This window comes from Phlebotomus papatasi, chromosome 3, assembly GCF_024763615.1.
Source record: "Phlebotomus papatasi isolate M1 chromosome 3, Ppap_2.1, whole genome shotgun sequence".
NCBI lineage: Eukaryota > Metazoa > Arthropoda > Insecta > Diptera > Psychodidae > Phlebotomus > Phlebotomus papatasi.
The window spans coordinates 79,676,858-79,693,282 of NC_077224.1; the positions used below are offsets into that span (position 1 = coordinate 79,676,858).

At 33.4% G+C, this 16,425-nt stretch overlaps 1 protein-coding gene across 1 annotated transcript in view; it reads left to right on the plus strand.

Annotated features, from left to right (window-relative positions):
* Positions 1-10,214: 10,214 nt before the first annotated feature.
* Positions 10,215-16,425, plus strand: part of LOC129805930 (tribbles homolog 2-like) — a 77,367-nt gene continuing 71,156 nt past the window's right edge. The window contains exons 1-2 of the mRNA XM_055854186.1: positions 10,215-10,484; positions 14,542-15,713. Of these exons, the coding sequence (XP_055710161.1) occupies positions 15,288-15,713 (426 nt within the window). The 5' untranslated portion in view covers positions 10,215-10,484; positions 14,542-15,287. The remainder of the gene's footprint in view (positions 10,485-14,541; positions 15,714-16,425) is intronic.

Genomic DNA, 16,425 nt, shown 5'->3' on the forward strand with positions numbered 1-16,425 from the left:
GATTACGATCATATTTTCGTGTTTTCGGATAATTTAATAAGTGTGATAAGAAGTTTGTGGAAAAAGCTCTTGTTGTTATTGATAATTCATTAGTTCTTGAAGCGTTTACAAAAATCATAATATATACAAGTTTTAGTTAATTTGTTTGCTATAAACATTTTAGCTATTAAGTTTATTACCTCTTACACTGTTTATGGCTAAATTATTCATAATTCACCGCAAAATCTATCAACCAATCACCGACAACCACGCTCTCTCATTAAATTTTCCAGAACAGTCCGGAAACTCTCATGATTCTAGCGTGCAAATTGAAGCAGAGGGGGAGATACTAAAAACAAAACATTTAAACTAAATGACGAAACAGCGCGGAAAAGTCCATAATCAGAATGATAAGAGAATGCCCGCAATGCAAAGTTAAAATGAATTTCATCACTTTAAGCAAGATTTACAAGTATACGCGCCTGATTGTGCGCAACGTGCCAAACATCGCATATACACATGTTGAACTCGTCACGTGCGAACAAAGTCACAGCGCGTGTAAATAATGTTAGTCAGATATCAAAGGTCAAATTGAACAAAAGACCTCTCCCAATGGCACTTTCAGTAATATGGAATGGATGAGAAAATCCTCCATTGCGATTTTTCCTTTCACTTTTCAGGACAACTATGCAATGACAGAGAAAATCGCGCGGGAAGATTTATGATGTGCGATTTTGGCGTATTTTACAGCTTCTCTTACCGAAATTATCTGGTCAATTTGCATAAAGTTTTCTCAATGAATCGAAATGGGAATTTTTCTGTGAGTTGGGCGAGGAGATGGAACGTCAAGGGAGAGACATATGTTGGCCAATTGCGAATTTTTCGAGGTGAATCAATGCTGTGGCTAAGACGACGGCCAAACAGAAGCAATTCAGCTCAATGAGAGACCATACAATAAAAGACAAAACTGTTACAAAAGATTATTTTTTTGATTTTTACAGCTCCCAATTGCGAGTTTTTCGCACAGTTGCAATAGAAGTAGCATAAATTTGATTTGATTAAATTTTCAGATAGACTTTCTTTTTATTTATTCGTCCTACAGCTCATGATCTCTTAATTTTCTAGCCTGTTTTTTTTTTTAGAAAATTATAAAAGAAAAGGAGAACAACTATTAAAAATAGGCAAAAAGTCAGGGGGGTAGCCAGTTTGATAAAATATGAAGTTACTACTCATTTGGTCTCAATCATGCAATTTTCTAACTCATTTAAAATAATTACATAAAAAAAATTCTTAGTGCACTAAAAAAATGAGAACTTTACCAAAAAGGTCACCGATTTTGAATTTGCATTGAACTAAAGCCCGTATAATAATCTTGGTAATCTTCCTTCTTTCTACAATATTAACGGCGTTATCACACTTGCACATTAAAATTTTAATATGATTCACATTAATTGTCGCTTGTGAGCGTCCAAATATGTTATTTGTGTCTTTGAGTCACTTAATATTTGGGGTTTTTCTATTTATTGATAAAGAAGTGGACTTGGCCTGCAAAAATAAGTTTAAATTTACCTAAAGCATAAATATTTTTCACATTAAAAAAATTAATGAGAAAATCACATTAATTTGTCGCATTAATGCTACAAATTTGAATTTGAATTTGAATTTATTGATAACCAATAGGGCATGCCCTCTTACATGAAAATTGTACAGAATAAAAGAATAAAAATTAGAACAAAAGAAAAGAAACGAAATACAAATGAATAACAGAAATTAATTGAAAAGAAAAACAAAACAAAATGAGGTCAAAAATCACTCAATCAATGACGCAAAGCGATTCAAAAGCTCCCGCTTACGAGTTCGTGGGAGTTCATTCCAAAAAATGACTCCCCCAACGAATAAAGAACAGCGCAAGATGCGACCCACCGATCTCGGAATGAGCAGACACGAAAACCTCTCGGACGGCCCGCGCTCAATCAGCCCCGCAAGATATGCCGGTCGACCTGTCCACAACAGGCGACAGATAAACTCAACAGCCCGAAACTGAAGGTGGTCCAGGAATGGCCGTCCCAGAATCCTGGCGGCCCAAGAGGTGACATGATCAAAGCGACCAAGGTCAAATACATACCTTACAAGGGAGTTAAATGCTCTCTTCAGCATTTTTAAAGAAGTCTTGTCAGTGCCAAAAAAAAGTTCCGCCCCATACATGAAGTGTGGAACGAGCAAAGCTCTAGCCAAAAGTAGGCGAGTCTCGACCGGGGTAAAGGACTGGAATCGACGCAGAGTCCGTAGACCATAATAAACCCTCCTACACACCTCAGAAAAATGATTACTCCACGTGAGAGTATCATTAAATAATACCCCAAGATTCTTCACAGAATCAGTGAAAGGAATCACCTCATCTAGCAGAACAATAGGAGGTACAGCGGGGCACCGAAAACGACCATGAATGACAATAGCCTGCGACTTTTTAGGGTTTAATACAAGGCCATTATCAGACGACCATCCAGAGATTCTACAAAGGTCATCATTTAAAGCATCAGAACAGAATTCCGGATACCCATAGTCGCCAAAGCAGTAAATCTGAAGATCGTCTGCGTAGAGGTGATACGAGGAGTATAGGAGTTTTAAAGGAAGGTCGTTAATAAATAAAGAGAATAATATAGGACCCAAAATTGAACCCTGAGGCACCCCCGCGCTACGCGTCAACGGTAAGGAAAGTGATTCCCCAGACCTAACAACCTGAGAGCGGTTCCCAAGGTATGAGGCGATCATAGACACTGCCGTGTCAGTAAAACCGAAATAATATCGAAGCTTATCGAGCAGTAGCCCATGAGGAATCGAGTCGAACGCCTTCGAGAAGTCCAATAAAATTAAAATTGCAAACATGTCATTATCCAGACCAACCGCGATGTCATGCTGGATCTTGAGAAGGGCTGTCGTGGTGCTGTGACCCTTTCTGAAGCCAGACTGGAAACTACACAATAGCTGATTTTGTTCTAGATACGACTGCATCTGGTCGAGAAGAAGCATCTCCAAAGGCTTCGACAACGCGGGTAGAATACTAATAGGTCTATAGTCCGAGGGATCAGAGGGAGAGGCAACCTTTGGGATCGGAGTGACCATGGCAAGCTTCCAATCATCCGGAAAGCAAGAGCTAGTGATTGAGAAATTATATAAATCTGTAAGATGAGGCAGCAACACAGGGAGCAGAAGGCGGATAAACTCAATAGAGAATCCATCAACTCCAGCAGCATTCGATTTCACGCTATCAACGGCCAGCATCATTATATCATTATATCAAAATTTGCGGGCCAAGTCTACCTTTTTATCAACAAATAGATCAAATTTTGAATATAAAATGATTCAAACACATAAATTATCACATTTGGACTCTCAACAGCGACAATTAATGTGAATCATATTAAAATTTTAATGTGCAAGTGTGATATCACAGTAAGTTTTAATTGTTTCAAGCAGTTCATAAAGAGAAAAGCAGTTCATAAGTAAAATTCTAAATTTGGTCTTTTGTGTTTGAGAAAAAAAGGTGTGTCATAAGCATAAAGTTCTTCTTTGCTTATTGATCTATGCTCATTGATTTTTTTGCTGATCGAAATTATTTTTTTTTATTACTTTTTTGCGCACACTACCTTAAAAAAAGCTATTAGAGTGGTTCTATTCTAACCTTGCTACCAATCTACACATTTTTTGTGGATTTTCGATTTGTACCGATTTCAATCAAAATATTTCAATTATACTAAAAATGTTGAAAACACACTTTTCTGTCGTTTCTATTGCAAATGTGCTTTTTGTTTGCCATCCGAAAGGCCCATTCATTTAGTCAATAGCGCAGAATGTAGCGTAATTTCGCAATTTGTAAATTAACGCAACTTTATTGGTCCACGCCACATCGCGTCGTTTTGTTTTTTTTTTTTTCCTTTTATCTTAACCAATGTCGCGTGTTGCAGATAAGCAATTTCACGCTGACAACATTCGCAATGCTTATCAGCTCTCTTTCCTGTTACCTTGCAAATATTGCTTGTGTTTTGGAATTGCTGTAATCTAATCGCGAAATGCTTCAGGAAAATTATAGTAAAATCTTACTCTGAGCAGCATGTTCTTTTGTATATACTTCTTTTTTTTTGAAACATCCGATACGAAAGGAAAAGGGACGCTCGACATTCAAGTGATTTGCATTGTCGGGGGCTGTTATTTTGGAACAAAGAATGCGCGTATGGTGCATCTGCCACTTGAGCAAGGTATATTTTAATGCCCAAGAAGAAAAGCTGGAAGACGTAGAAAAAGAGATTTTGAGCCACGCGGTGCAGCTGCTATTTTTTGTGCATGGATCCACCAAAATGCACACCAATAAACAAATCAAAACACGCACTCTTCACCTCCTTTTAGCATCTTCCTTACGGGCTCATTCGTCCAAATGAGGCCCATTTCTCATGTCGCTGTATTCTAAGCCTTCGAGCAGCCTGAAGAACTCTGATTAAAATGTGGTTTTCAATTTATACCTGTTAGGATTTTACCAAATTTCAGTGAAAACCTCCTTTTTTATTGTTTGAAATGTTTCACGTGGTTTCAGGTTTGCTGATAAAGAACGTCTGATTAGAATAAAGTCATATAATACTTTGCTTTCTTAACCCTTCGTTCAACTTTATTTCACTAAATATCTAAAAGGAATCTAAATAAATAAAAAATCTTGTTAAAATATATTAAAGTATTCTCCTATCATATTTTTATGACTTTCTATGACTATTACGTATAAGCATTTTAATAAACTCTATTTTATTTTTCTCATAACTTTAATTTCCTAAACTTCTTATTTTATAACCTCAATTTATTTTATAACCTCAAGGCTGTTCGGAACAGTATTTTTATATAAAAAAAACTATAAAAATGTAAATACAGTAGAGTCTCGCTATAAGCCATCGCTCTATAGTCCACAATTTATCGACCGTTGATTTCAAAACACTGATTTTAAGTTAGGTTATGTTTTTTAGTATGCGAAATTCATAATTATTTTAATATTTTTGGCAAACTTTATTGAGTAGTTGTGATAATTGTGATCCATAATGAAGAGAGAGAGGACAAGTACCACAATCGCAAAGAAAGTGGAAGCCGTCGAGCAATTTCAATACTAAAAGTCGTTGATAATTTCAAAAAATTACATGGACTATACCCAGCGAGCACCAAATGCTAAGCTTTTTCAAATCAGCTGAAAACATATATTTTTTCAGCTGAGCTCTGCTGACCTCGAAGTTACACTAGCGATCGCAATGGCAATTAGTCAAAGTTAATCTTTTTCCCCAATCGAGTGAGAGACTTTAATGCACTTGGTTTTTGTCTTTGCTGAGTTGAGTAGAAGCTAAGGTTAACCTTTTCCATTATTACAATTTTATGATTCTTACAATAACCACATTTGACATTAAAAAATAAAGCAAAAAATTTAAAATTCACAAAAATTTTAAAAAATCATATATATAATATATTTTGAATAATATGTATTCTTAAACCTTTTCCGACCAATAAATTTAATTTTTTTGTCTAATTTTATCAAAAAATATTGTGAATTCATTTATAAAAAAATATACTACACCTAAATTAAAATTGCATTGCCAAGAATTCTTGTCCGCTGTGATTTTAGAAAATTAATAACCCAAGAAATTCTTGGGAATTCTCAAGATATTTTGATATTTAATGAATTCTAAATTCGAGAAATATTGAAAAAACTTCGGAACCTCATGGAAATACCAAGAAGATCAAGAACATATATAATTTAGAGGCTCTATAATTTTTATTTAATGGTATACACAGTCTACTCAAAATTATTTGAAATGACTTCCAACAAATTAGCATATTTTCCTGACTTTAAAGGTATTTAAAAACTCTCTTCTAAAAAATATAAATGCATATCATTTTAATTTAAAAAATGAATCATCAAATTGAATAAATTTTTCATTTAAAAAAGAATACGTACAGTATTAAAAAAACGATAATTGTTGGTTTGTTATTTTACCACGATAATAAAAGTAGTTTTTTTGCGTAAAAATGCGCTTTAGAAAATTTATAATCGAAAATTTATAAATAGAAAAGTGCAGCATATACATTATGCATATGCATCGTGCACGGATCATACATTTATTTCACTTGTAAAATATAAAACATTTTATAACATAAAAAAAAAATATATTTTCCGCATTTGCCGCAACAAACAAAAACGCTTTTATGTAAATTTCTCAACTTAAATTGTTATAAAACAATTATATTTTATTTTGTAGTATCCATAGAAATTTTTTTGTGGTATTTTCAAAAGGCATTATTGAACTCATTAACTCTTTCCGGACCGCAGCATATACTGTAAGCCAATTCCACTTTTTTTTTAAATCAAAAATATCTTTGCTCAGAAATTAATTGAGGTCCTACAAAAAAATATTTTACATTTAGACATCCTTATAGTTTGTAATCATTTTATAAGAATAGAATTTTTATCAGTTCTGAATAATTAAAAAAAAAACATTGTTTTCCACAAAGTATTCATATGCTGCTTTGTGTACTCAGAGTCCCAAAAGAGGCGAAAGAGTTAAGTGGGGGAGTCACAACTTTTAAATGGATTTTTTTAAATGCATCTGCAACTTTATTTACCATAAAAAAGTAAAAAAAAGTAGAAAAATCCTGTTTCAAGATCAATTACAATAGTTGTGACCGACTGTGAGCATAATACATCAATGGCTGTTCCAGGAAAGATGCCAATATTTAATTGCGAAAATTGAGGAAAATATGCTTTTTGCAAAAGAAAAAACATATTTTTCATAAATAATGAATAATTTTATAACCCCCGACTGAATATTTGCTCAGAAAAAAATATATTTTTTTCTCGGGAAAATAATGACGCAATTCACTAAAAAATGCAACATTTTTGGTCGGGAGTATGTTTAATACTCTTATTTGACCATTCTCTATAGGCAGCATACCGCAGCATAATTCCTATAATAATATAAGTAATAAAAATCGTGATTATAATATCCCCCAAGAAGTTGATAAATAATTTCAGGGGAAATTCCAAGTCCATTTTGACATATTGAGAGAAAAAGAAAAAAAATGAAAGAGAAAATTTGCTGCTAAATGCTTCCTGGCGCCATCTACCGGCAGTATTTAGTTCTGCCATCATCCACTGCGAGCGCTAAACAGTGCCATTTTTATGTATTTGCTTAGCACTTTTTGTTCGAGAGCTGCTGATTGGCCAGCAGACCGATTCAGCAAAAAAATGCTGAAAATCCTATTTTATTCTGCTAACTGTGCTCGCTGGGTAGTGCGACCCAAATGTCAAATTTGAAACCAAATATGGACTATATACCCGTCTGACCAGGTAAGCGTGGATTATAGCCTCAATTAATCCCTATCTTTCATACCTTACTTTTAAGAACCTCCCATACAAAATACCCCTTACCAAATATATGTGAAGGACACTGTTTTGCGTTCATGGTGGTGAGCAGCGGAACTACGAAAATTATGTTGCCGGCAGTGTTGCTCAGCTGACAGTGACAATATGGAATATTTTCCAAATCATTTTATTTGTTTTGAAATTAATTCAAAGATTCTTAGTTATTTTGCGCGATTTGAGTGATTTTAATAATAATAATAAATATGCGACATTGTATTTCGGGTAGGGAAAAGTGTAGTGATTATAGTGATCTGATTATAACTCTAAAATACGTGTTTTTATTTCTTTTTCGTGGATATTTTTAGGAGACAATTTTTTATGCAGAGCTTTTTTTCTTTTTTAAAGTGTTAAATCGGTAATATCTATTAAATAAAACATATCATTATCATTGTGGCTTGTGCCGTTTGTATGATATTCGGAAGTGAAATCATGAGGTGCATTTGACAGTTTCACTCGCCCGCCATTGATGTACGTGGCAAAACCCAGCCCTTAAATCGAGCCTACCACTCAAGATCTTTCCGATGAGGCCTAAAAAAGTGCCTAATGCTGTGGTGTTAATTAATGGCTCAACGCTGGGAACCCTTACCCTGTGTCAGACGGGTAGCGAGACTCTACTGTACCAAAAAAAGCTACAAATTGGTCAACTAATCACTACAATTCATATTTATCTTTAAAGCTGTATTATAATAAACTTTTGGTACGACTGTTTTCTTTCTAATATTATTAAGAACTCATAAATGATTAAATCTTTTTACAAAATAAAATATCAAATTTACAAGTTTTATAATTAATGCGACCAAAAGACATACCAAATAATATTTCTTTATAATTCGTCTTGTAATGGCTCCCGCAAACCTGCACACCTTTTTGTTCAAGAAAAATTCATGAAATCGAAATTCGAATCTCTTTCTTTTTCACACGCTCTGCATCTCTTTAGCACTCTTCTTCTTTTCAACCTCACAACAAACTCAATATAGCTCAATCGAATTTGGAGCGCTAAAGAATGAGATAGTTTCATATGCAAAACTTATGAGAACGAAAGGGACACGAATTTTGATTTTATGATATTTTCCTGAGCTTTAAGTATTGTTCTTAAAAAAAGACTAAATTTATAATTCTGTTCAATTCATATATTTCTTCTTAATTAATGCTTGGATGCGTCTGCCGCCGACTTACCACGACCGATCTCAACAGGTAAACGGCAAAAACTCTGATTCAGAGATCAAAACCAAGATTTAGATTTACAATTTTATGAATTACAATTTCAATCAGTTAAGAAGACTGTCGTTGCGTGAGGAAATGGCAACAGGAGCAAGCATATTGAAGATATTGAGAAATTAGTGCTAGCTTGGCCAAAAAAGGCACGTGTTGCTGACAAGTGTATTTATATTTTTGTATTAAAATATTTAGAATTTTTTTCTGTAATTTGAACAGTCTTTTACTGCTATCGTGAACGTTGCTTGAAATTCAACAAAAATAAGCAAAAAGTTCAGCTTTATTTTCTGTAATTGTAATCGCTAAGCATTTTGTGTTCACTTTCTTTTTTTATTTGAGTCTTTGAGTTTTACTTTTAAAATCTGTTATTAAATTATTGATAAGGGCCTCGACAGACCTGAGGATTAACCGAGAGATGGCTCAGTGCAATCATATTCGCAATGATGGTTAAACTACTTTTCCATCATTTTCCACTAAGTCGTAAATCTGTCTAGGGCATAAGATAATTATTAAATTTATCTGAATCAAATTATTATTAAATTATCTATTATTCCTTTTTATTTATTTATTTATTTATTTATTTATTAAAGAAACCATACAATAGACTTCTAAGTCCCTCACGTACAGTTACAAACAAGAACAAAAAGAGAAAAAAAACAAAAGAGAAAGAAAAGTTACAACAAGATTAGAAGAGATAAATCTTAGACTTCCCGACCCAAGTAAAAAGACCGCAGAGAGAGTTCAGACGTTCTGGAAGCAGGTGGTATCGAGTTGTAAATGTAAATCCCGTGCACAAAAAGAGTTCGTTGAAAACTGGCTCTTCGCGATCTTGGCACCATGAAACACCGACACCTGGCAGATGCCCCTCAACAGCAGACAGAAGAGGTAGGACGGAGTCGAGGTCAGAGAAAGGCGTAGGATAAAGAGCATAGCTCTAAATTCAAGATACTAAGGCAGGTCACACCCCACAACAGACCGAGATACATTTAAATTCAAAGGTTTTGTTTTTATCTCAGTCTCAGCCAATTCGAAAGATCCACTCAGCGAAGCGGAGTGAAGGGTTAATGGCTTATCAAGGAGTGATTTGAAAGTCAGAATGAATTGTTCCATTTCCCAATAGCTTGCTATTTCTCCATTATCTTGGGGATTTTTCACGAAAAATAGCACTTCTTCGTGAATCTACGTCAAATGACTGAAAAATTTGTTAATTTTTGTCATTTCTGTTTTTATATGGTCAGCAAATTAATCAGAAATGCCACAAACCAAAGCAGTTTGCTGATAAAATAATCGCATAGTGATCTCAGTAATTGGTTTTGGTTTTTATCAGACTCCCAGTGAGCTTTTTTTATTTCATGGAAATTCCCCACAGGCAGAGAAAATAGTTTTAAGTTTTAAAGATGCACAAATAATTTTATTTTATGATTTTCCGCGTTTTTCCATTGAACGATCAGTTGGCTATTTGAATTTCTTTCGTCAAATTGGACGAGGCATTGAGGGAAACATGTTAAATGGCGGTCGTGAAACTTTACAAAGGGCACCGCCATTATGCGAAGGCAGCGCCATGCGTTGATGTTGCTTGCGTTTGTCTCGTCAGTCTGAAAATGGCCGTCATGAAACTCACAAGTGAGATTTCCTGCGCGTTTCTCTGAAAATCCCAGTTATCCATCGTCAAATCTCACCTAAAAGGGTGGACACCGACGTCAATCGGTGCCTTTTTTTTACGCGGACGAATTAACAGTGCCGTTGCTCAGCTGTGTTTTGTGAATTATTCGCCTACATAAAGAAAACAAGCCGAAAATCGCGTCGCTCTCCTCCTTTTAGAAGATTTTCCTGGATTTTCAAGGTATTATCAGTGTTTTCTGGTTTGATGGTTAAACTTCAAGTGTCTGTGGCATCCTCCAAGGCTATTAATTGGGAAATTCTTTGGACATATTTGCCCATACGGCTAATTTTGCATGAAGGTTGAGAAAATTCTGTGACAATTTCGCAATAAATAGTTCAACAGGATGCCACAAAAGCGCTAGCATGGCCAACTAAGAATTCCCAGTGGAGGCGCCTAGTGATCAATTTAGCGCTAATTAAAATTTAGAAAATTGTCGCAATTTTTCGAAGCTCCCTTTGAAGCTGACTCTCGCTCAAAATGCCAAAGAACTGCCCTTCCCACGGAATCATTGCGATAGTGTGCAAAATAGCAAGCATTTACATCATCCCAGATCGGTTTCCAAGTTAGCACTGAGGAATATCTATTTTCACACAAACATGCAAATTGCTGGCGAGCAGGCTACACCAAAGAATAAATAATGTATTTTATCACCCCATCAAGTAGTGCCAACTTCCCGGCTCCACAGTTCTGCTAAATCTTCCGGCGAGCCAAGTGGAGATTGTTAATTGGATAATTAAAGTGATTATCTCGAAATTCTCAGTGAATAGTGATAAGGAAAAAAAAGAGAAAAGTGTCTGTGATTAAAAGAAAAAAAAATCATTCTAAAAGTTTAGTTCGCAGAGTTCAAAAGATCATTAGAATATTTAGGTTAAAGAAATTTTGAAAAAATCAGTTCTCAGAACTGTTTTTCAGTGTGATAAAATTAACGTGAAATAAGTTCTTTCTAAATTAGTGTTAAAAAAGTAGAATTTTTTGAAGCAAGTTTACGGTAAGGTGAAATTACTGCCTATTAGTGTAAAAAAAAAAACAATTTTATAAAATTATCTTGCTTTTTTTCAATTCAGAAAAATTTAATGGTTCGGAAATGCCGTACTAAATAATACTCAAAAATTTAAATGAATCCCTTAATAATTGGTTTTATTTTTTGAGTGAAATTGGATGTTGATTTCTAAGAACAGATCGAATTAGTTTTGGGAAATTAGAAAAATCGATTCTACATACCATATTGTAATGTTTTTGAAATGTATTAAGAATTTTGAAACAAATTTTAAACTAAATTCCTGAAAAAATAACATTTTCTTAAAATTAATCCTTATTTTCAAAAACAAATGAAAACATGCTAAATTGTTTTTTCCTGAAATTTATTTGCAATTCTAATGACCAGCGCACAATAACTTTTGTTTTTGGCTATATCTATGGGATCTAAATTGAATCCGACAGCCGTAAAAATAAAATAAAGAAGAAGAAAAAAAAAGAACTTTTGTTTGTAAACATGTTTTCAAAATTTCCCATGAGAATGAGCGAGATGACTAGATTTAGATTTCACTCACTCTCATTGAAAAATCAAAAACATATTTACTAAACAAAAGTTATTGTGCGTTGGGCATAAGAAATCAGGCTTTGAAAATATTTTTTGTTTACTTTTCGAAACAGTAAATATTTCTCTATTTTAAAAAGAATTTAAAGCTGATTTCAATTTAAAAACAAAACAAAATATTTCTAAAAAGGGACATATACATTAAAGTTTAACAAAATCATTTGGAAACTGTTTTAAAGCCTTATAAAATCTTGATAACAATTCAAAGCAAATTCCCAATTAAAACGTATCAAATTTAAAGAGTTTCGAAATATATTACGACTTTTTCTAAGTTAACAAAAAAATAATAAAACCACATTTAGCAGTTTCCTGCAACCCTTTAAAGACGATTGGAACACCGGTTTCCCAGAAAGAAAATATATTTTTCCTGACTGCCTAAAGTTTTTTTTTTCTTATGTTTGTATATAATTGTAAAGTATAAAGTTGAATGAATCTAGGATATTTTTTGCAAATCCCTAGCTATTTGCCATGTAGTAAATATTTAAGCTCAAAAATGGCGAATTTTTAAATTCTCAAATTCATAATTGATTTTATTTATTTTTTATACTTCTATTTTTTTAAGCAAAACCCTTTTGGCAATAATAACTACAATACTCATAGGTAATATTTTTCATTAAAGCGAAAAATATTATTTATTAGTATTGTCAGAAAAATTACTTAAATTTTTGGGCTATTTTTGTCCCTATCGTTTATAGAAGCACAAAATACACCGAATCAGACTCTGTTGGACATTCCAAGGTTAGGTTTTATTGTTGATTTTCAGTCCGTAAAAAGTGTCTCGTCGTTAAAGGGTTAATTCAAATGAAATATATAAGGATTTTATATTTATTAAAACAATATAGGAAACAGTTCTAATTAAATTATTTTGTGTTAACTTCAATGTGTGTTTTACATTTTCAAGTTCAAACTTTTAATTTTTGTGTATAAGAAAATCAAACTTTTTTACACGCTTTTATTATTATTATTTTGCTTAATTGCAGCTTATATTTAAATTTGAAACAAGTTATGAAAGGTATTTTAATTTTTAAATAATATTCCTAAAATCAGGATTAAATTTGGAGGCGTTTTTTTTTCTTATTTGACGTCCCAGAACTAATTCGGAACTTTGATTGGGATTCTAAATTCGATTTCTTAACTTCTTTGTTTTTAGTAAAGTCGTAAATATCTATTTTTTGATTTTTTTAATAAAATAAATTGGCACAACGCTAAAAAAAATCAAATTTCGGGCTTGACTTCGAATTTGAAAGTATTTGAATTTTATTAGAAACTCAAACTTCGATGTTCACTAATTAAGCTCTCTTATGTTTATTAGGCTTAACTTGATGTTCTGGAGCCTTAGTATTTCTATGTCTAAGCTGTATAAGTTCTTCAGCAGAAGTTTTCACTTAAAATAAATTAAAACTCAAGTTAATAGAGCATTCGGAGATAAATCGTCGGTTTTATCGATCGTTGTCTTATCTGTATTTCTTTTGTGTCAGTATTTTGCGCAAGAGGCAACGTATATGTATCGTAGTTTGCGTTTGCACCAAATGCAGATACCGACGAAACGTAACTTCTTGGTCCAGTTATCAATTAAAAACAAGTAATTTCCATTCAAGTCTTTGATCTGGAAAAAAACACAATTATTACGTTTCAGAGAAAAGAAGCTTTTATACTTCTAGAATTATTGTTCTAGTCGTTCTAGTGAATGAATCTAGACGTTCAATTTGATTCGAATGAATCACATTTCACACGTTTCATACCCTTCGACTTTGTTGTTAAGCTTTGAGAATTTCGCAAAAATACGAAACCATATACGTTGTCATGTGAGATTATTCATTTATGTTTATATCTTTTTAACATTTGCCAATTTATTTTTAATATATTGCATCTCTAATGATTGAAGAGAATTTTTTTTTGTGTTATCATAACTCAACTTCCTTGAATTTTTTATTTTCTTCGCTGGTATTTTTTTTAATAAAATGAACCTACTCAACCAGATATTTCCTGACATTCTTAATGAATTTGTTTCTGCTGAAAAATGTGCAAAAAAACATGTGGCCTTTCATGATCATCAAAGAAGCTAAATTGCAAAAAATTGCGATGTATTGAGTGGAAAAGTTGGCACCACTGATTAAATACGCGTAATCATGCGAAATAAAAATTTCGTGTTAGATTTTCAAGTCTTATCACATCGCCAAGGTTAATCGAACCTGATAGAAGAGAAGCACGGAGAGAGAATTGAAAATAGAGAAATATTACACTTTTTTTTTGTTCTATTCCCCGGGGAGTGTATAAATGTGTAGGCAATAAAAAAAAGATATTTGCAAAATACTTTTTGCGTCGTTCTATATGGCATTTTGAGCTCAGAGAGAGAGAAGCTCATTAAGAAAAGAAAAGAAGGCAGGCAGAGAGTGTGGAAGATGAAGAAATGACGAAAAAGAATCTTTCCTGTCTTTTCTTGTTTGTTTAAACCGGAATAGCAGCAATGTTTGCAAAGGAGTGGCTAATTTTAGAGAAGTTTGTCATCGGCGTTGGTATACAAGAAAAAAATAAATAAATAAGCGCACAAAGGCTCTTGAAGATTTAAAGATTGTCGCGAATTCCGCGATTTTTTTTGTTTAGTTATCACATGGTTTTTTTTTAATATTTTAATTGCAGAGAAAATCTATTGATGCCTCACCTAGCTACGTCATCAGGCCCAACTCTTGGATTACGTTTCGATCAATTTCACTAAGTTTAAAAACAAAAAAAGCTTATTTTAACAAACAAGTGGATCTTTTTTTATGAAGATCATTGAGAACTCATACAGTGAAGTTTTAATCCCAAAATCATCTCAAAAAGTACAAAGCAAGATAAAGAAAGAAAAAAATCGGGATAAAATTCGGTTTTTTTTATTAAAACACAATTTTCTTTCTTTTTAATCTATAAGTATTTTTAATAAATTTTTAATTAATTCATCTCTAAATGCTCAAAAAGAAAAATCATGCTTAAGTTTTATATAAAAATCATTCTTATAATTTGAGTGTTTTGGCAAGGAAAAATCGCACTTGAATTCATCATCGAGCCATCTTTTGTATATAAACAAAAACCTGTTTCGGATAAAGGAAGAATTTTACGTTATATTGAGGGACATTGTGAAATTAAAGAGGGTTCAGGAAGAGAGAGAGGGAAAGAGTGTGAAGAATTACTATAAGAAGGGTGATTCTATTACACAAGTTTACAAAATTGCACGCAATAAGTGCAGGACCCTAGAGAGAGATAATACATAAAGTGTGAAGGTTACATAGTGTTTTGAGTCAGTTCGAGACGAGTGTTACACAGAATAGGAAGTGATTGAGTTAAAAAGAAAAATTACAAAGTGACAAGAAAATAAGTTTTTTGCAAAATTTAAAAAAAAAGTGATAATGGATACAACATTTCGTACACCGATCGTACCAAATGCCTTCAGTCGCATTGCACCAACCAATAAGCCGGACGAGGGGCAGGCGGTCAATGGGACGGGTGTCAGCAATGGTGGTGAGCAGAAGAAGTGCTTCCACCATCGACTGTCCCACTGTGGCCGTTTTCCCATGCATACGCAGCAATGTCAGCAGCGAGTAATGCGAGTTCCAGCCACAAGTCCCAATGCAGAAGGTGCAGCAAATTCGGGGGCTGCTGCATCACCGGAAAATGGTGGAGGCGCCGGAACTGGTCAGGTTCCACCAGGTGTCATCCTGCCACCGGCAAATGCAGCACTCCTGGCTGAGCGCTACCTTCTGCTGGATCTTGTGGACGGGGGCTCGCTGTACAAGTGTGTGGACGTCAAGACTCATGAGGAGCTCGTGTGCAAGGTAAAAGTCATTGAATTTTGCTAATAAAATTGCAATTTTATTATTAATGCATGCAGAAATGGGCTTTTGTGGTTTTTCCAGTGATTATTTTGAGAGACTTGTAACTCGTGGTTTCTTGATTTGGTATTTATCAATTTTTTTTCGTAAATTTATTGATATTTTACTTGTTTTCTTCGTGGGCAATGTTTCCGGTTTCTCAAGTGTTACAATAATTTCGAGGATTTCATCAGAAGGTCTTAAAGACTTGCATTTCCAATAAATTTTAAGTAGAGTAACGTGTGGTATTTCGGGACACTTTTTTAGCACTTTCAAGTTTTAAACAGCTTAACGACTTCTCAAATAATTTTTTTCTTTGTTGATACAAATATTTATGTTCCTTATGCTATCCAGAATAAGATTCTTATCGAAAAATATTGAAAAATGCATAATTTTTTATTCAAAATAGCAAAAAATGTAAAGAGGTAAAAGTGGTGTAATTCGGGACAGTTGGGTATTTCGGGACAGATAAAACTTCACTCTTTCATAAAATTTTTGTTTAAATTTCACTTTTGAAGTGACTTAAATCGAAAAAAAACTAAGCACTGTTTGTGTTGATATCTCCAAAATTGACCGCACTGAAGGTTTTTTAAAAAGTGAAATGTGACACTCACAATTCACGCGTATTTCACGCTTTACATTAAACTAAATTTCAGAAGTTTTATGTTTATCTGAT